Below are 22,139 nucleotides of genomic sequence, written 5' to 3'. Positions count from 1 at the left end.
AAATAATATTTGTTTTGTTTGTTGTTATTATATGTAGTAATATATACACAGAAATTTAGGTATGATGGAGATGTGATTGTAAAAGTGTATATTTTGTCATATGCAAGTTATTGTTCCCCATTTAAGTTTTTTTAAATTGATATTGTTCTAAAAAAAAAAAAACCTCCAAACTCTGTTTTTCCCATAGACAGTACAATCCCTCCGGAAGATGGCAGTAGTGCAACCATATGAGTGCAACGCATTTGGATACAAGCTTCCGTTAATTCCCGAAGAGGTAGAAGGTGGGTTGCACTAACGTAACGTTAACCCGGAAGTATATTGAATAGTCTGATCGTAAGCGTAGAAAATGGCAGGGGTGTTTGAAGTGGAGGTTAACGGTGTGGAACACGATCATGGACACGGACATTCTGACGACGCATCTCAGGTTGGATAACTGTTTGTGGATGATGTAAAAAGAGCGCGAGCTTTTCTGTGACTATCTCTAATAATTAGAATGTAGGCTACAGGGGATTCTTTTAACCAGTTCAAAATTCACTTCAGTTGTTATAATCGTGTTTCCATATGATAATCAAACTGTAAATACGTGAACACAAACAGTAATTAGGTAAGACATAAGGTAAACTAATGCGAAGTTATTATAAGATTTTTTTTTAGGTTTTAAAGATGCACTCAGTATTATTATTATTATTTTTAATATTTAAATAAAGTAACTTTAGAGAAGTCTTTATATTCAAATGAGGCACGAAATTAGATGAACATTAGAGATGAAAAATGAAGCCCCGTTTACACCATTAAAAAGCAACCTTTACAGTAATGTTAATGTAATGGTAGGATTATGTAACGTTAGTAGTGTGATGTTTGGATGTGGGTCAAAGACGAGTTCGCATCAAATTACATTTTGCCAATGTCATTTTAAACACACACACACAAAATATTAAATGCAAGTAAATTGTCTACTTTAATATTTCAAATAGCTTTTGAGACAATAAAATGTAAAATATGGTGGAAATATTGTTCCAAAGTGTAATTCAGTGTTGTCTGGACTTAGATTTTACCATTAACGTTACATCTTTGAAAATATAGTTAAGAATAAACATAATTGTTTCCTTGGTATTTTCTAGTAAGTGTTGACTGTCTTATATTAAAAGGACAATTTCTTTATTGTGTTTTTTAAGCACTTAACCAGGGGACCCAGCAGCTCATCAATTCATAGTGCATTGTATAGGGCTGTGCGATATGGACAAAAAAACCTATCACAATTTTTTTTTTTTATCAATTTTGCGATTTCGATTTTAATCACGATTTTGACAAACATAGACATGCTTTACAGTCATAAATGCATTTAGTATAAATTTTAAACATATTTCCAAAAGAAAACCAATGAGAGCTGTATCAAATGTCTCTAGAACCGACATAAGTCAAAATAATCACTAAGTAAAGATGTAAAACAAAATGTCTTGACGTGGAAAAAAAATACAAATAAAATAAAACCGTGTTCAGGGATGTTTTTTTTTTTCTTTGTTGTTTTTTTTTTTTTCAACTCTCTTTCAGTCAGCAGTGAGTGTTTGAAATAACTTGATCCAATGTGGATTAGAATCACCATACAAGGCTGAAATATTTATAAGCGATGCAAAAGATATGCACGCTAAACATATAGTAAACATGGTAAAATATGACCACTTGAAGAAATCAGACGTCAGCTCCTTATTCTCTATCACAATTGTGTATTTATTAAGTAACTTATATTATCTGTCACAAGCCTCGTCTCGAGAGTTTTTCTCACGTTGCCTATCATAAAAGAATATAGCCAAATAATGTTTTTTGTTCGGGAGCTTTTATAAGAATAGAGATATTATCATTCATTCTAAATATGGCTACTGTGGCTAATAAACAGAAACAGATTCGACTGAATAAGCAGGCTATTTTCATGAGCGTTAAAAAGAAATAAATAAAATAGAAATAAGTGTATTCATGTGTGATTAATTTTGAGTCCTGATAAATTAAATCAATATGATCAATGTATCATGTATTCTATAGTTAAAACATTGATGCTTTTGAATTTGAATATTTAACAAAGCATGCAAACAAACGGCCGCTTTTATCATGTTTGCTTTGTGATCCCGCATGTTCCAGTGACTTATTTCTTAGTTTTCTGATAAATTCTCTTTGTTGGTGAAATGATGAGGTTGCATGACGTTGTTCTGAGAGGCGTGTAAAGGGCGTGTTTTAGTGACGTGCAGCGGTGCTTCAAGCTCCACTGTGGAAACCCTGCGCTATTCTGGCCTCGGTGCTACTGGCCCAGGTCTATGAGCCCCGCCCGGCCCGCTTTAAGCCCTGGCTCGCACTGGCCCGACAGTGGAAATGCGGCTATTGAGGCTCAGGTTTATTCCGATCCGAGCTCGTGAGCGGAGAGCGCATTTCTGAATATCCCGATCCGCGCGCTCATTCCGTGGGGTCTCCCTCAACCCAGAATGGCCTGCTGGTTCGAAAATATGCAAGGAGACATTTAATTGTTTAGTAATAAACTTGTGTTTTCTGTGTCGCTGCAAAGATGAAGTTGACGATGCAGACTCGCTATGAACGCCAGAGAGAAATGCACATTTCATATGGATTACATCATCAGAGAGTAGCCCATTTATTTTGGTTTGAATATTTTCGTTTAAAAGAAGACATTTCAAGCTTTCTGTAATATATAGCCTATATTTCTCAAATCCGTGAGGCACACACTGAGTTTAGTTCACATGCAATGCAAGTGATCGTGCCGGCGCCATTACATTGTCTGCTAGGCTATATATTTGCTTCTTATTAAATACGAGCAACTGATTGATAAAACATTGATCAAAATTAAGATACAATTTATATGAAACGAAAATCTTTTAAAAATAGTTTTCTATAAAACAAAACTTAATGAAGTCGTCAAAATCATGTTTTACCAAAAACAGCGACGTTGCCCCCCAGGCATTCTTTTTTGCTGCCTCCATTTCTACATGCAGACTGAGCTTGTGCGTCATCTTCATGCCAGTTATTCAGCCAATAAAGTGTAGGACTATGTATTTAAAAAATGTGTCTAGTACTATATAAATGACAAAGGTTTAATTGGCATTTTTATTTCAAAGGATCCGACCGACCGCTACCCGAATATCATTAAAAATATTTTTGGATGACTCGTAACCGCGGGCACCCGCTCATTTCGAATCAACCCACGCATCACTGACTCGCACGCAGATTTCCTTTGCTCTGTTAACAAAACCAGATGCGCGTGCTTAGATCTTAGAGATACAATTTTAAAATTGTCAGCTACAGTATCACATCAGAAAGTGCACTATAGACCCCCTGAGAAACAGTTCGACTCATTCTCTACCATAGGAGAGGAAGAACTGTATAAACTTGTTAAATCATCTAAACCAACAACATGTATGTTAGACCCTATACCATCTAAGCTCCTAAAAGAGGTGCTTCCAGAAGTCATTGATCCTCTACTGACTATTATTAATTCCTCATTTGTCATTAGGATATGTCCCCAAAACCTTCAAACTGGCTGTTATTAAGCCTCTCATCAAAAAACCACAACTTGTCCCCAAAGAACTAGTTAACTATAGACCAAACTCGAATCTCCCTTTTCTGTCCAAGATACTAGAAAAGGTGGTATCCTTTTCTACCGATGGAGTTTCGGGTTCCTTGCCACCATCACCTCTGGCTTGCTTAGTTGGGGTCACTTCATCTACAGCGATATCATTGACTTGATTGCAAATAAATGCACAGACACTATTTAAACTGAACAGAGATGACATCACTGAATTCTGAATTGAAAATACTATATCCATATTCTTTAAAATAATGAACTGTATATTTAATTTGATGTTTTAATAGCATCTTAATACATTAATTCATTTTAAGTGTTTGTTTTTCTACTGGAGGAAAACGTTTAGCAAGAGACTTCAAGCGAAAGCATTCATATTCTGGTGTTGTGGCCACGGATTTGCCGGTCTTGTCTTTTTCTTGCAGGACCCTGTACATCAGGGATAAGCAACCCCGGTCCTGGAGGGCCACTATACTGCAGAGTTTAGCTCCAACCCTAATTAATCACACCTGAACAAGGCAATCAGTGTTTTCGGGATTTCTAGATAGATACAGGCAGGTGTGTTTTTATGAGAGCTGAAGCTAAACTCCAGGACCGGAGTTGCCTATCCCTGCTGTACGTTATAGTACTAAATTAGGTTTAATCATTTAAGCACCACCACAGTTTCTTGTCTCCATTGGCGACATGCATGATTTGTGTCGATTGCAAGTGTCTCAGGAAGCAGAGAGTGCAAGTAGCAATTGCAAGTGACATTTGTAATTCGGTTTATTTTTTTTTGTTTTCGCCATCTGGCTACTGTTATAACATTTTGGGAAATTCAAACAAAAAGTAATAAAATATTCAACAAAATAAAAAATAAAGACTGCAAGTGACGTCGCTAGTGGAAGCACAAGAGTCTGAGAGTGCAAGTGCAATGATTGAGATGCAGATTCACTCTCTGACACCAGGCGGAGCTTATGGTACACTAATACAGCATTTCCTTAGTTACCACTGTAAACAGCAGTGCTTATTAATAATTTAAATGCATCATAATGATGCACAGTCAGTTTCTTTCCCATCAGAAATGCATTAATATAAAATTCAATGTTTGAATTTTCTTCCTACATTTCAAAGCATCATGAACAGTGAGTGATCTTGTTCTGTCTGCTACTGTATTTTCTTCACTTTGTGTCTGTCTTCAGCATTTCTGGCAGTTTAGTAAACTATTAACTTAAAATTTCCACACAAATGGCCATTAGAAATAGGGATGCAAAGATTAAAGATTTTATTGGTACAATTATTGTATGAGAAATAATCACGGTTTCACGATTATGATGATTATTATACATTCATTAATTTCACAAAATTGTCGGCAGCCATATCACCCTTGGAGACCAAGACCGGTTTCCCACTGAAGCTAAGCAGGGCTGAGCCTGGTCAGTACCTGGATGGGAGACCTCCTGGGAAAACTAGGTTGCTGCTGGAAGAGGTGCTAGTGAGGCCAGCAGGGGGTGCTCACCCTGTGGTCTGTGTGGGTCATAGCGCCCCTGTGTAGTGATGGGTACGCTATACTGTCAACAAGCACTGTCCTTCGGATGAGACATTAAACCGAGGTCCTGACTCTCTGTGGTCAATAAAAATCCCAGGGTGTCTTGCGAAAAAGAGTAGAGGTGTGACCTCGGCATCCTGGCTAAATTCGCCCATTGGCCTCTGACCATCATGGCCTCCTAACAATCCCCAAATCTACTGATTGGCTTCATCACTCTGTCTCCTCTACACCAGTAAGCTGGTGTGTGGTGGGCGTTCTGGCGCAATATGGCTGCCCTCGCATCATGGTGGATGAGGAGATACCCCCTGACTATGTAAAGTGCTTTGAGTGCCTAGAAAAGCGCTATATAAATGTACTGAATTATTATTATTATTATTATTGTTACAAAATTATTAAATCACATGGACACTTTTTAGATATTAAAATATTATTTATTGGCTTTTGATACAGAAATAATACAGCACAAAATAATAATAATAAAGACAAACAAAAGTATATCTCTCCAATTGTAATTAAAAAGGTGACCTCTGCTCTGTAAACATACATGTCTGTATTACCCTTTTGAAAATAACTGATGGAAATGGACCACAAAAGTATTTAGTGTTTTCAGTTTGGCACAAACAGCCTACACATTCAGAAGGACACAAACTTGTTGTGAACCCTGCCATGCAACTTTTATTAATAAAATAGCTTATATTAAATACTGAATTGTTACATTATATTAATTAGCAATGTGGGGGTAAAATCACTGTTTAACTAACTAAACACATTCATAGAGAGATGCACTAATGCAGGTTCACACAAACTTCTTTGTCTCTCACTCCCTCTCCCGATCGAATAATTAAAGAAGCTAAATGTTATAATTATTTAATTCAAATACATGTAATCTTACTGCACTATTTCATCTCGGTCCGATCTGATGCGGGCAGAATGCTGGGCTAACGAGTTGTAGCTTCCCGTCAGTCTTGCCTTTACATTTTGAATTAAAATAGTTTAAAGCAGTGTATTCGCTCTTTAGTAGCATTTTTATGGCAAAAACGCTTTCATCAGTCATTTCTCTGGTGGAAATACTGTGTTGTAGCAGCCTCCATGTCTCTAGGTTGATCACCGCTAGTGTAATTTTGTTTTCGTTTTGCGCAAGTTGCAACTGTTTCATTCCATGCAACAGAAACACTTGGTGTAGTGGAGCCTTTGCGATTAATTAACCGTGCCATTTTAAAGTGCGGTTAATAATTAAATTGGTTAATCGCTGCATCCCTAATTGGGAAAATGATTGCAGTGCCGTTTGTGTGCAAGCACAGAAAAGAATACAGTCTGAAATAAAACAACAACCATATTCTTTTTTTATTCTATATATATATATATATATATATATATATATATATATATATATATATATATATATATATATATATATATATATATATATATATATATATATATATATATATATATATATATAAAAAACTACAAGCAACAACACAAATACAATGGAGTAAAGATGCAAGTAAAATAAACTGTGATTTTCAGTTTTTTTATAGGGAGTTCTACAGAATTTGAATAAAGTAATCAAATGTAAAAAAGTATTGCATATTGGACTATAAATTAAAGATGGTTCTTTATCAAGGTTACAAAAGATTTTCAATTAAGAGCAGTGAGTGATTTCTTTGTTGCTGCTGTTCGATTAATATAAAGACACTTTACGAGCATAATCCAGTGCACTGATACAGAAGGCCTACATTCAGCCGGCTATGTCTGCAGTAGAATACTTACCAAGATGGTCATTTTGACAGGTTTTGTGTGAATTTGTCCATTTAAACACAATACTTAAGAGAGAGCTTAATATTTACACGCGTTCTGAGGCGTGGGTTTGCATGCTTTGGATGAGTGCATGCACAAATTTTCTCACTGCACGTGAGCTTGCGTCCTTAAATGTGTAAACTGACAAAGCTTGAGTTAAGTTAGATGAGTTTAGTGTAAACACGGATATCAATGTGTTGTTCAGGTCTCACCTGTACGTGCACGCTATCACCACCAACCCGTTGAGTGAATGGTTTGTCCACTTTTTTGTTCTTTTTTTTTTATCGCTGTTATTGTAATGTCTGGGAAGCCAGAATGTGCATACATCAACAGAAACATAAATTAGCTGAACCCTGTTTGTTTTACGTGTTATTAATAGCAAACCATATTACAGATGCTTTGCCAGATTTAAGTTGAACCCAGTGTGGAGAACTAAACTGTTTGATTTTTTTCAGCGACTTGTGCATGTCAGAGATGTGGCTGTGTGCGTGCGCACACTATCCACAAAGAACACAGCTCAAGAGTACTGAAAGGAGTTGTCTTTTGCACCCAAATGCTTTGAATTTTTCAATTAACAAGTCTTAAAAATGCATGCAAATGATAAGATATTGTAATGATGCTGCAGTGGTCCGATTGGGCAAGTGACAAATCTGTCTACTGACCTGAACATCTTTCACGCTGTCCTCGGGCCTTCATGCAGTCCATATTGTCAAGCCCTACTGTTCATATGCGAGACTGAGGTGACAAGTCCTTAAACTCCTTTGTATCCGTGTTAACAACATCGACCTCCTCGGAGGAAGATTGCTGCATCGTTGAGCTCTCAGTTGGAGGGGGAAGAGACTGCAGCATTGGCTTCTGAACTCTCAGAGATAGTGCTATGAGAGAGAAGATGCAGAGAAAGGGCAAGGCCCATCTCCAATCCCTAGATCCATGCAATCCCCAGGATCTCAATCCCTACCATGCATCGGCAACATGGGACCAGAACCACAAAGACCGCAAACAAGTAAATCATCCATCGTCAATCAAACCCGGTTGCACACCAAAAGTGCTAGTGTGACAGCACCACAACCACAAAAAAAAAAGTTTAAGAGAATGTCAATGTGAAATCCCAAGTTTACAGAAATTGCATAGATATGAACAACTATCAATCACTTAATTAACTTGAGTTCCTCATTGAGGTTCAGATTATATTAGATACACCAATTCAGCTCAGAGTCTGGAGGTAAGTTACTTGCATTGCCTGTGTAAAGGGGGTTCCCTTTCTTGTAGTTGAAAAGGGGGTTTCCTGAGGTTGCTTATTGGCTGGAAGTTCAGTAGTCGTTGAGGTGACATCTTGGGAAGCCCGTAGTTGGGAGTTGTCTGAAGATGCAGAGTTGTGGGCTGGTTGTAGTTTTAGGCGGGCACACGGCGTCACAAAACTCGAAACTCTCAACGGAAAAGAAATAAAAGTAAAAGAACAGAAGTAAAGTTTGTCGAGACTGGGTGGCGTTTCTTTTCATCATGGCTAAGTAGCTGGCCAAAAGCACACTGGAATGGTGCTCAAAGAATGCAAAAATTAATTGCAAAAAACATGGCTAAAAGTGATGACTAAAAGCTAAAGAGATAAAAGCCAGAAGCAGGCATGACTAAAAGCAAAAGCTCAAAGCTTACACTAAAAGCTAAAACTAAAAGAATAATTTGATGGTGTCCTGAGTATTTAAACCGAGCTGTGGGACACCTCCCAAATGATTAATTAGTGTCTTTGCTCGGGACGTTGTATATTTCTCCTCCCTGTTCATAAATCCTATGTTATCTTATCAATCACGTGGTCCGAATTTTCCAGATCTTAGGTCTGCGTGCGTTTCTCAATACAAAGTACGCTGATTTTGGACGCATCCTCGGTAGTTCAGACTTTGTGCATTCGACTCGGGAGTGTGATGTTCGCGAGGACGCAGGTCCGGTAATTCTGCAAACAGCAGCGTTCTTGATAACTTCAGTCAGCTGACCATGGCTACTGCAATTTTCCTCTCTGTATATTAACAATAAAACAAAATAGGATGTCAAATACCACTGCCTCCTTTAGTTTTGATTTAAACATAATGAATGAGCTGCAGAAATGTACATTGTTCAGGGCTATGTGTGTGTATATATACAGCCATTACAGTGAAACGAAATATTATAGATAAACATAAAGATAAATTGAATACAGACCAAAGATAACCTGTTAGATTTACCCAAAACAAATTACATTTTATGTTTAACCACTAAAGAGACATCACAGCCAGCGGCACATATCAGAAGGCATAGCCGAGGTGAGGCTGCTTCTCTGCGGATACATGAGGACTGAGGTCCCGCTGATCGCGTGGAGCTCACCGTCTCCGGGATCGGCGAAACTCATTTTAAAACAGGCGCTGTCTTTATAAATAAACCACAGATTTGAGTTTCAAACAACTACTTTCTCGCCTGAAATACTTTTAAAATTACATTTCATGAGACAATAACAGTAATATTTTGAAAATGATCCGAATAAATGGGGGTTAACCCAAACAATGCTGCGTGAACTCAGCTCGCTTTGGCAACTGCAATTTTCCTCTCTGTATATTTACAATAAAACAAATAGGATATCAAATACCACTGCCTCTTTTCGTTTTCATTTAAACATAATAACAGCTGCTGAAATGTACTTAGTTCAGGGGCCAGTTCTCCTCTGACCAGACGAAACCAGTAGATTAATTCCAGGCTGCAGCAAAGTCAGATTGTGCAGAAGAATCATCTGTTTCCTGTGGTCCTCTGAGATAAGGTCTTTACAGGGGATCTGTATCTGGGGCTCTAGTTGTCCTGGTCTCCGCTGTCTTTCAGGGCAGTAGAGGTCCTTTCTAGGTGCTGATCCACCATCTGGTCTGTTTACGTACTAGATTCGGGTGACTGCAGTGACCCTCTGAACTGGATACAGACTGGATCTGGTGGCTACGGTGACCTCGGAATAGGAGAGAAACAGACAAATATTAGCGTAGATGCCATTCTTCTAATGATGTAGCAAGTACATAGGGTGTTATGTGAAGTGTTTCCGGTTCCGGTTTACCTAATTAATGCAGCCTAAAAATCCTTTAACGGATTTGGATATTAAAAGCATAATTAGTATGTTATGTGTAAGCCAGTTTAAAGAGATGGGTCTTTAATCTAGATCCCGAACAATGTTTGGTAGGTTATTCCAGAGTTCAGGCGCCAAATAGGAAAAGGATCTGCCGCCCGCAGTTGATTTAGATATTCTAGGTATTATCAAATTGCCTGAGTTTTGAGAACGTAGCGGACGTAGAGGATTAGAATGTAAAAGGAGCTCATTCAAATACTGAGGTGCTAAACCATTCAGGGCTTTATAAGTAATAACCAATATTTTTAAATCTATACGATGTTTGATAGGGAGCCAGTGCAGTGTTGACAGGAACTCTTGCTGCTGCATTTTGGACTAGCTGTAGTTTGTTTACTAAGCGTGCAGAACAACCACCCAATAAAGCATTACAATAATCTAACCTTGAGGTCATAAATGCATGGATTAGCATTTCTGCATTTGACATTGAGAGCATAGGCCGTAATTTAGATATATTTTTGAGATGGAAAAATGTGGTTTTACAAATGCTAGAAATGTGGCTTTCTAAGGAAAGATTGCAATCAAATAGCGCATCCCCGGTTCCTAAATGATGACGAAGAATTGACAGAGCAGCCATCAAGTCTTAGACAGTGTTCTAGGTTATTACAAGCAGAGTTTTTAGGTCCTATAATTAACACCTCTGTTTTTTCTGAATTTAGCAGTAAGAAATTACTCGTCATCCAATTTTTTATATCGATTATGCATTCCATTTATTTTTTCAAATTGGTGTGTTTTCACCAAGAAATATAGAGCTGAGTATCATCAGCATAACAGTGAAAGCTAACACCATGTTTCCTGATGATATCTCCCAAGGGTAACATATAAAGCGTGAAGAGTAGCGGCCCTAGTACTGAGCCTTGAGGTACTCCATACTGCACTTGTGATCGATATGATACATCTTCATTCACTGCTAGGAACTGATGGCGGTCATATAAGTACGATTTAAACCATGCTAATGCACTTCCATTAATGCCAACAAAGTGTTCAAGTCTATGCAAAAGAGTGTTGTGGTCAATTGTGTCAAACGTAGCACTAAGATCCAATAAAACTAATAGAGAGATACACCCACGATCAGATGATAAAAGCAGATCATTTGTAACTCTGAGAGCAGTCTCAGTACTATGATACGGTCTAAATCCTGACTGGAAATCCTCACATATACCATTTTTTTTCTCTAAAAAGGAATATAATTGTGAGGATACCACCTTTTCTAGTATCTTGGACAGAAAAGGTAGATTCGAGATTGGTCTATAATTAACTAGTTCTTTGGGGTCAAGTTGGTGTTTTTTGATGAGAGGCTTAATAACAGCCAGTTTGAAGGTTTTGGGTACATATCCTAATGACAATGAGGAATTAATAATAGTCAGAAGTAGGGGTGTGACGGTTAGTATATAACCGTGAGACCGACGGTTATAGTTGAACACCGTCATTAGAACTCTATAACCGGCAAAACCGTGTCATTAAAATATTTTTTACAAACATTTTTTATCAAAAATTATTTTCATTTTTTAGATAAGATCATAAGATGCGCAATATATCGGGAGACATGGTTTTTACCACTTAATGAAGTTTTGTAAATCGTCAGACATGATATTTACCACTTCATAAAATTTTGCTTTGTAGAAAACCTTTCTTAAAAACGAATTTCGTTTTGTACAAATTTTATCTTAATTTTAATAAATGTTTCATCAACCAATTGCATGTATTTTAATAAATAAAAAGCAAGTAAAGCAGACAATGATAACCGTGACATGGAAGCACCAGCGCGCCGCTTGCACTGCACTGTGAACTAGAGCGCATCTCATCGTAAATGAAACTCAGCGTAGGCCTATGCCTCATACTTTAGCATTAAATATCTTTGCTGCATCCTTTCTAGAACAGACAATGGCTTTTTTTTTTGCGGCTCGCATCAGCAAAGCATTGCATCGCCATAGACCGCAAAACAAGCAGTGGATGGTGGGCGGGTGCGGCTTTGAAATTTGCTCTGATTTCCATGAAGCAAAAAACGAGGACGGAATCTCGAAATCCAGTCATGAAAATTAAACTTGCATTTTAATATGGACAGTCATGGAATTTGCCAAAGTTAGCATAAAATAATCAAATCAAATCTCCATATGGACCAGTATCTGTAAATGTTAAGCTGCAAAAGTTGTTTAAAATATAAATCCGTGTTCTGCGCGTCTCTGTGTGAATTAATGAATGGCAGAGATGTGCAGGTTTGTTTACTACATAGACTGAAGCGCATGACGCTTGCATTAATTTCAGCATCTGAGCTTCAGAGTTCTCTCTCCTTCAAGCGATCTGAACTTTTCAGCTCATCTCAATGGACACACAGCGCACCTGTATTTGACACTCTGTAAACTCTTTGTGAATGCGCATGACTCACCGTCACTTTACTGATAGCACTGTTTCTCACACATGCAAAGAGAGAGAGAGCGAGAGTCTTACCACGCTTAAACAACACGCTATATGTAAACTATTCTTTGTTGTCTTCTCCTGTCAAAATAATGGATTAAATTTAGAAATATTCATATTCATTTTCGAACAAGCAGAAGACATACCAGTTTCTCCGGTAGTGGGCGGAGCTAATGGGCAAATGGCAATGGTTTTTTTTTTCCGGCTCGCATCAGCAAAGCATTGCATCGCCATAGACCCCAAAACAATCAGCGGATGGCGGGCGGGTGCGGCTTTGAAATTTGCTCAAAAAACGTTGGCGCGAATGATGAGTTTTGTGACAGATCTCCTTAATAAACGGAGGTCTGAAATCTCTGCCCCTTTACCGATCAGAGCGCGCGCTGACACGGAGTTAACCCGCTATCTCCAAGAACAACCAATTGACTTGGACCCCCCCCACCCCACCCCCCACCCCCCCCCCCCCCGACGGTTATGTTATGAACCGTCACATTTGACTCACGTCATAACCGTCATCACCAATTCTGAAACCGGCACACCCCTAGTCAGAAGAGGATCTATGACTTCTGGAAGCACCTCTTTTAGGAGCTTAGATGGTATAGGGTCTAACATACATGTTGTTGGTTTAGATGATTTAACAAGTTTATACAGTTCTTCCTCTCCTATAGTAGAGAATGAGTGGAACTGTTCCTCATGGGGTCTATAGTGCACTGTCTGATGCGATACTGTAGCTGACTGCTGAATGGTTGCAATTTTATCTCTAATAGTATCGATTTTAGAAGTAAAGTAGTTCTATATGTATATTTGTATATACAGCCATTACAATGAAACGAAATATTATATAAATTTGCCTTTTTTATTTTCATTTTAACATAGATAAATTGAATACAGGCCAAAGATAACCTGTTAGATTTAACCAAAACAAATTATATTTTATGTTTAACCACTAAAGAGACATCAAAGCCAGCGGCACATAATCAGAAGGTCTAGCCAAGGTGAGGCTGCTTCTCTGCGGATACATAAGCACTTAGCACCCGCTGAACGCATGGAGTTCCCGGTCTCCAAGATCGGCGAACACATTTAAATAGGCTCTGTCTTTATAAATAAACCACAGATTTGAGTTTAAATAACTACATTCTCGCCTGAAATACTTTTAAAATTACATTTCATAACACAATAACAGTAATATTTTGTAAATGATCCGAATAAATGGTGGTTGAACTCAATCAATGCTGCGTGAACTCAACCAATCAGGATTTTTAGCGCCCAAGTCCCACCCCCGAAAGTTCTGGAACTTTGAAAAAGTACCACCTCGCCAGCAGGGACTTTCTGAGGGGCATTTTATTTACCCAGAACTTTTAGTTACTGGTTCCTGCGGTGTAAAAACACAGAGTCCCAGGCCAAAGTCCCTAGTTCCTGGGTAAAGTTCCTGCATTGGAAACGCAGCATAGGTGTTTTCCTACTCAGGAAAGAGGGGAAGGGAAAGGATGGGTAAAAGAACAATAAACAAAACATAGCTGCTGTGGGTTTTCCTAGCATGGCTTACAACTACTTTTGAGTTAGGATGTCATGTGCAGCTAGTGTGTTATGTACCTTAACTTAGTGTCAGGTGTTCTACCAGGTTTTCGTGTCTGATAGCATAAACTTTTTTACAAACAAAGACATTTAAATGTTTCATTGTGTAGTCACGTTCATTGTATTTGTATTAAATTGTTTTTGGAACTTTGTTAGATTGTGACGAATGAGTGACAGTTTTTAATAAATTTAGCCTACGATGTTTTATTCAGAATTTAAATATAACTTCATGCTTGACAAACAGCCACGTATGACACAGAGAAAGTCAACTTCTACACTATATAGAAAAATATAATAATTTCCAAAGCTCGTGATTCTGCAACCGATCTGGTCCAAATGCAGGATTTTTGTAAGGAAATTATTATTATTTGTATTAGCTGCCACACCAAATCATGCTTACCTGCTTGCTTTTCCGTTTAATTTAACAGTGTTTTTGTAAAAAAAAAAAAAAGATATATATTATATACACGTTATTGTAGAGTGTTACAATTACCTGTTAACGCGTATGTAAATGTATTTAAGTATTATTATTGTAAAATACTACGTAAAAAATGTATTTTGAGTGTTCACTTGAAAAATATTAACAGCAACCCCCCACCTCGATTTGCCCTCCCTAAAAAACATAAAAGTTGCAATTAAGTTTAAACAATAGTGCTGCACAAGTTAAATGCAGATTCATCTTTGTTAAAGCTGTGGTATTATTTGATTAGCAAAGAGAAACAAGGTATTTATTATCTGCTGTCTCTTTAAGGCTAAATGGATGGACCGACACAAATCTGGTTTCTTTCTCACCAGTTTACGTTTATTTGAGACATAACCGACTGTGTTTACTAGAATACTTGACAAAGTGGGTATTTTAACTGTGCATGTAAAAGACGAATCATGCGGTGTCTGAATCGCACCTCTATTTCTCTCTTTATGTGTGCGAGGAATCATGCGGTGTCTGAATCGCACCTCTATTTCTCTCTCTGCAGTGGCGAAGCGCACAGAAAAAAAAATGTGCGAGTTCTCCCTCGTTCCCAGTCTGCACAGTCTGGGTGCTCAAAAGTTTGCTGTTTTCTGGACCATCTGAGTTTATTAAGTATATATGTATATATATGTATGTATGTGTAATATATATATATATATGTATATGTATATGTACATTATTATTATTTTTTTTTTCTGAGTGTTGACAAGATGTCAAGTTTCTTTTATAGTTTTGTATAGCATTGTTTGAGTGTTTTCTTAAAGGGGTCATATGATGCTTTTTTTTTTTTTAAAGATCATAATTTTTTTATATGGAGTAAAAGATTATGTTGACATGTTTTAATGTAAAAAGAAAAAACGAAAAAAAAAAACGAGGTTCTCCCTTGTTCTCAGTCTGCTCAATCTGGGTGCTCAAAAGATTGCTGTTTTCTGGACCATCTGAGTTTGTTTATGAAACTTGCAGGGCAGCCACGCAGTGATGCATTGAGGTCATCTTGAGGTCATAAATGCAGAATGAAGTTTTCTATATTTGATAATGAAAGAAAATGTTGTAATTTAGAGAATTAAATATTTGAAATAACTGCCTAATTGCTATGTAATGTGTGTGTGTGTGTGTGTGTGTGTGTGTGTGTATATCAGTCGAGAACAAGATGATCTGGACCCTCACACAGAAATGGCTTATGGACTGTAATGTTATGTTATTCACTGAAACATGGCTCTGCAACGATGTCCCAAACAGCGTGGTGCATATGGATGGACGCTCTTTCTTCAGGGCTGACAGAGTAGCAGTAACCTCTAGTAAAAACAAAGGTGGTGGAGTATGCATTTATGTAAACAAGTCATGGTGTAAAGACTCTGTCATTGTTGATACCTACTGCTCTGCTTATCTGGAGTTCCTGATTATCAACTGCAGGCCATTCTATCTACCACGTGAGTTTACTTGCATTGTTGCTGCTGCAGTTTATGTACCTCCGGACGCTAATGCTAACGTGGCTATGAAATAACTTTTTGCTGCTATTAGCAAATTACAAACCCTGCACCCGGATGGAGCCTTTATTGTTCCTTGGGACTTCAGTCACCGCACTTTAAAATCTGTTCTCCCTAAATTTCATCAAAATGTCTCCTGCACTACAAGGGGACATAAAACATTGGACCACGTTTATACTCATGTGACTGATGCCTACAAAGTCACACCCCTCCCCCACCTGGGTCAGTCTTACCACCTCTCATTGTTCCTGCTCCCCAAGTATACTCCGGTCATCAAATGTGTGAAACCTACAATAAGGACTGTTAAAATCTGGCTGGAAGGTGCTGACTCCACTCTTCAACATCAATTCCAGCACACAGACTGGAGTAAGTTTGCTGCCCAGGCCACCACAAACTCTCAGATCAACATTGACAATTACACCAACTCTGTCCTGGAGCACATCAACAGATGTGTGAGCAGAGTGACCACACACACACACACACACAAAAAAAAATTTCCCCAATCAGAAACCCTGGATGAACAGAGAGGTTCGCCTCCTGCTCAAAGCAAAAGATGCAGCCTTCAGGTCTGGAGACCGGGAGGCTTACAGCTCAGCCAGAGCCAACCTGAGAAAGGGTATCTGCCAGGCCAAACGAAAACATAAACAGAGGATTGAAGAACACTTCAATTCTTCAGACCTGCGGCGTATGTGGCAAGGCATACAATCTATCACAGATTACAAACCACCTAACTCTGTGCCTCCCTCCCAGACGAGCTCAATCGCTTTTATGCTCGTTTTGATCAAAATAATGAGATCTCTCTCTGAGCATCAACCCAGTGAACTGCCTCTCACACTCCCCACATCATATGTTTACTCCACTCTGCGTAAAGTGACTGGACGGAAAGCAGCTGGCCCTGATAGAATACTTGGTCGTGTTCTTAAAGCCTGTGTGGAGCAGCTGGCTGAGGTCTTCACGGACATTTTCAATCTGTCCCTGGCCCAAACAACTGTCCCCACTATCTTCAAAACCTCCACCATCGTGCCTGTACTGAAACACTCCACTGCCTTAGTCCCTTACGTCTTCCGTCCTGTTGCACTCACCCCCATCATTGCCAAGTGCTTTGAGAGACTGGTTGCATCCCACTTAAAATCCTGTCTCCCTGCTACACTAGACCCATTCCAATTTGCCTACTGCAACAATAGGACAACAGAGGACGCCATCTCAACGGCACTTCACTCTGCCCTCACCCACCTGGACATAGTCAAAACACACATGTGAGATTGCTGTTCATAGATTTCAGTTCTGCATTTAATACTGTAATCCCCTCCAAGCTGATCTCCAAACTCAGCTATCTTGGAATTAGCACACCCATCTGCATCTGGATTCTAGATTTTCAGTCTGTTAAGTTAGATAACTTCTCCTCCTCCATCATTACCCTGAACACTGGAGTGCCACAAGGCTGTGTACTTAGCCCTCTCCTGTACTCCCTATTCACACATGACTGTGTTTCTGATTATGGCTCCAACACCATAATCAAATTTGCAGATGACACCACGGTGGCAGGTCTGATCAAGGATGATGATGAGTCAGCCTACAGGGATGAGGTGCAGCACCTGGCTGTGTGGTTTGCCACCAACAACCTGGAACTAAACACCCAGAAGACAAAGGAGATCATTGTGGACTTCAGGCGGACTAGGAATCATGTACACACACCCATCTACATCAACGGACCTGTAGTGAAGCGTGTTTCAAGTTCCTTTGCATCTACATCTCAGATGACCTCACCTGGTCCCTAAACACCTCCACCCTGGTCAAAAAGGCACAGCAGCGCCTTTACTTCTTACGGAGCCTTAAGAAAGTTCACCTGAGTCCCAGGATCCTTGCTGAATTCTACCGCTGTACCATTGAGAGCATACTCACAAACTGCATCTCAGTATGGTACAGCATATGCTCTGCATCTGACCGCAAAGCACTCCAACAGGTGGTGAAAACTGCTCAATGGATCACCGGCACCCAGTTAACTTCCATCGAGAACATTGATCACAAGCACTGTCTGGGCAGGGCAAGAAACATCATCAAGGATGCCTCTCACCATAACCATGGACTTTTCACCCTCCTTTTATCTGGCAGGCGTTACAGGAGCCTACGCTCTCGAGCTAGTATGCTCAGGAAGAGCTTCTTCCTCGAGGCTGTGACACTTCTGAACGCCACCCCACCAATCTAACCTGCACCTGCTCTTTTACTGCACTGGTCACAGTACTTTACATACATTATTTTTACTATTCATATTTTGCACAGACTGCACATGGTTAAATTTATTACACTATAAACTGTATAAAGTTGTTACTGTACAAGCACAGTAAAGTATTTCTACAAAAAATATCATTGCACTACTGTTATTTTGCATATAATACATTGTTCAACAATACTTTTGCACACTTATCCAACTGTATTTATAACCACTGTTCTCACGTTCCTGCTGTTCATAATGCATATATAATCCTTCATTGTTCTGTTCATAATGTACATACAATCCCTACATTGCATTCATATTTATATTCTGTATATACTCTGATCAATATTGTATATAGCAACTCCACTGTACATTCTGTAAATCATAGGTTTACTTACTCTGCACTTTTATGTACATAAAACACTATATTCTTGCACTTCTGGTTAGATGCTAACTGCATTTCATTAGCTCTGTACTTGTACTCTGCATAATGACAATAAAGTTGAATCTAATATGTAAAATGTTTTTTTTTTGTGTTGACGAGATTACAAGATTCTTTATATAGTTTTGTATAGCATTGGTTGAGTGTTTTCTTATGTAAAAAAGCTAACAAAAAAAAAACATTATTTTTCAAATACTGTACATTACTGTAGGTCCTCTATGCCTGGCCCTTCTCAAACGCAAACAAAAGCCATGGACAGTTAAGACGGCTGACTCCAGTGTCTCTCTCTCTCTCTCTCTCTCTCCCTCTCCCCCCCCCATCTCTATCTATGTCTCTCTCACGTGTGTGCACATACACAATGCGCAAAACTCTGCATTTGAATAGTCAATAACAAATACTTAAAAACTAATAACAAAACATACTTAAAGTAGCTGATTCAGAAGTGCCAGAAACAGTTGTCCATAAAATGCATTGCTGTTCTGTTGTAGGTAATCTTAAAGATTCCTTAATGCATCTACTTTCGGAAGGCCAAATAAAGTGCTTTTGCTCTAACCTAGATACACAAAATCTCCCTGACATGGCTGCTTCAACACTAACTGTGGTTGATACCACGCCTTCTTTCTTTGTGTGGACATTTGGGTGGCATTACGCAAATATTTCCACAAAATGGCGTAGACGTGGGGATGTGTTTGAATGAGCCATTTTAGGGGGGTGTGGCAGAGTCTTAACTTAAAATATTTCTTTGGATTTGAGACTTTAGTCTTTGCAACTTTACAGACCCTTTTCATTCACCAAGAGCTTGTAACACTCCAAAGGAAAAATTTAAATTGCATTATATGACCCCTTTAAAGGAAAATTGACATGTACTGTAACCATTTCTGATGGACAGGTTACAATGTAATGTTGCCTTTTTGTTTAGAAAATATTGCTGTAACATAATGCTGATGTTATTTATTTCAACAGATTGGTCTTTCTGAGCTCTCACCAGAGGATAAGTGGAGGTCTGTATCTTTCTTTATTATGAATTTAAATGATTTTCCCCCCTCCAATTTAACAAAAAAAAAAAAAGGATTATCATTCAGATACTGTATTTTAAAGATAATTTTAAGTCCAAATAAGCTTTAAAGATCTGTATTAGGAAGCGTTTAAACTATATTTTTCTTGTTCAAAGAACCATATACATGTTATCACATGTATCTGTAGAAGATTCCTTAAGACACTAAGAGTTTGCAGGCAGAAGAAAATTAATGTTACAGTTCCAATAACTTAACACATTAACAATGCATTAGTTTTTGGTTTCATGGCGAGGCGTGGAATTTATGGCAAGAAATTAGAAAAAGGAAATGTCTAATACCATCCACATACATTACCTGATTTTAATTAAACTTCATCAGTTTGTTCGTTTTATGATGTTAGTAGCATAGTTGTGAATATTAGGAGTCAAAGTTATAGCGCCACCAACTGGCAGCAGGAAGTGTGTCATTTTCAAAATGCTTTGAATTCAGCATATTATTTTTACTCCATTTGCTTCCAGCTTCATCAGAATAAAGACAAAACACAGCCGATCTAAAACTGTTGAGGGGATATTGATATCTAAAATATTGTTGCCGTGGCAATGGGGGCGGCATTAGGGGCAGGCTAAGGGATCTTTTGGAGCCAGGCGGTTTGTTGGCGTGTAGTATTTTACTAGATTCTTTTGAAAATTAAAATGGATATTTCAAAATTCTTCTTCTTCAAAAAAAAAAACGAAATAAAACAGGTATCTGTAACTTTTAATCATAGTAACTGTTACAGGTCCCGGGCAGTCGGGAAGACTGTAAGCAGTAATCAACTTGACATTAAATGAGAGAGAGAGAGAGAAGAATTAGTTGTTTCCTTAACGGTCCTCTTTGTTGTCTTTTAATACACATACACATTTGTATTTCAGAGTCAATAAGAAATTTTGAATCACAAAATGATTCATAAACATGTTGGTAAAAAATAATACACACTGTATAGATCAAATAAACAATACATAAATGATAACAACCTTAACCGAATGTACAGAAATGCCCTAATTCTTACAACTGGCATAAATTCAGGTAAGTATCTTAAGAAAACAAATCAAGTAAGTATTTCAGGTAAGTGATACTTGAGTAAACTTTTCATGACATGCTGTGTCTTAAAATTATTAATAAAATAAATAAATAACAAATAGTTTGAACATTAAAACATGTAAATTACAGTTTGGTATGACAATTAATTAATTTAACTAACCTTGACATTAAATGAAAGAGAAAGACAAGAATTAGTTGTTTCCTTAACGGTCCTTTTTGTTGTCTGAGGATGCGCTGCAATCGTCATGGTAACTCTACTCTCTCAACTGTCACCCAGAGTTCAGAAAATGCAGCTGAACTACACAGTGCAAACTCATCATATATTTAAGTAATTAAAATAAACGTGTATCTATATAGACAGTTTCATCGGGCGCACGCGCCTGGCAGTAGTTAACTTCCGGTCTGTGTTGTGTATATCGGTCTGCCTAGCGGTGCCGTCTACAAACGCAGTTAAAGTCAAGGTGATGAGTAGACTGAAGTTGGGCTCAGGTGGTTGTGCTGTGTGATGTGTTCCCATACATTTATTTATTTTTGGAGACTCGCCACAATTTTAAAACTGATCTATTTTCAAGAAGGCTTTATAATAATAATTTCTTACATTTATATGTTTAAATATCAAAACGTGCAAAACTTTCCGTTTTGCCATTGATAGAGAACTGCCCCCAAACCCTTCTGAGATGCATCAGTATGCAGAGGGCGAGTTGAAATCAGGATAAGCCAGCACAGGTGGATGGGTAAGGATGTCAATCAGTGTTCCCAGGGTGTTCTTGTGTTCTTCAGTCCAGACCACTGGTGTTTTAGAAGGAAGCTGGTTACCTTTCCCTTTGGTTTTGTTGTTTCTTTCCATTAGTCTGTCTGTATTATTGTTCTTTACTTGCAGAAGATCATAGAGGGGTTTGGCAACTCTAGAGAAGTCCTGGATGTATGTTCTGTAATAGCTTAAGAATCCCAGCAATCTTCGCACTTCTCCAATGGTGCTTGGTGACTTGATGCCAAGTGACAAAATGGCGTTGATGTCTTTTGTGTCAATGCGGACACCTTCAGCAGAAATGAGTCCTCCCACATAGCGAACCTCTCTTTTGAAGAATTCACATTTTTTTGGTCTGTTTCACCCCATGCTGTTGTAGTGCTTTTAAGACCCTTGTAAGCCTTGCAAGGTGGTCTTCAAAATTCTTTGCATAACAGAGTATGTCATCCAGGTAAGGTATGCAACAATCATCTTGAAGGGAGTTCAGCATCTCTTCGATGCTTCTCTGGAATGCAGCAGGTGTGTTGGTCAGCCCAAAAGGAATCCTTAACCACTCATATAACCCCCATGGTGTAACGAAAGCCATCAGATGTTGGGATCCCTCCGCCATAAACCCTTGGTGGTATGCCTTCCCTTGGTCAAGGATGGAAAACCAGCTGT

General features: G+C 38.4%; 1 protein-coding gene across 2 annotated transcripts in view; it reads left to right on the top strand.

Annotated features, from left to right (window-relative positions):
- Positions 1–279: 279 nt before the first annotated feature.
- Positions 280–22,139, top strand: part of rnf121 (ring finger protein 121) — a 192,120-nt gene continuing 170,260 nt past the window's right edge. For both annotated transcript variants that reach the window (XM_052536380.1, XM_052536379.1), the window contains exons 1-2: positions 280–424; positions 19,599–19,636. In XM_052536380.1, the coding sequence (XP_052392340.1) occupies positions 347–424; positions 19,599–19,636 (116 nt within the window). In that variant the 5' untranslated portion in view covers positions 280–346. The remainder of the gene's footprint in view (positions 425–19,598; positions 19,637–22,139) is intronic.

Source organism: Carassius gibelio, chromosome A21 (genome assembly GCF_023724105.1).
Source record: "Carassius gibelio isolate Cgi1373 ecotype wild population from Czech Republic chromosome A21, carGib1.2-hapl.c, whole genome shotgun sequence".
Lineage (NCBI taxonomy): Eukaryota > Metazoa > Chordata > Actinopteri > Cypriniformes > Cyprinidae > Carassius > Carassius gibelio.
This window is presented reverse-complemented; position numbering and strand designations above follow the sequence as displayed.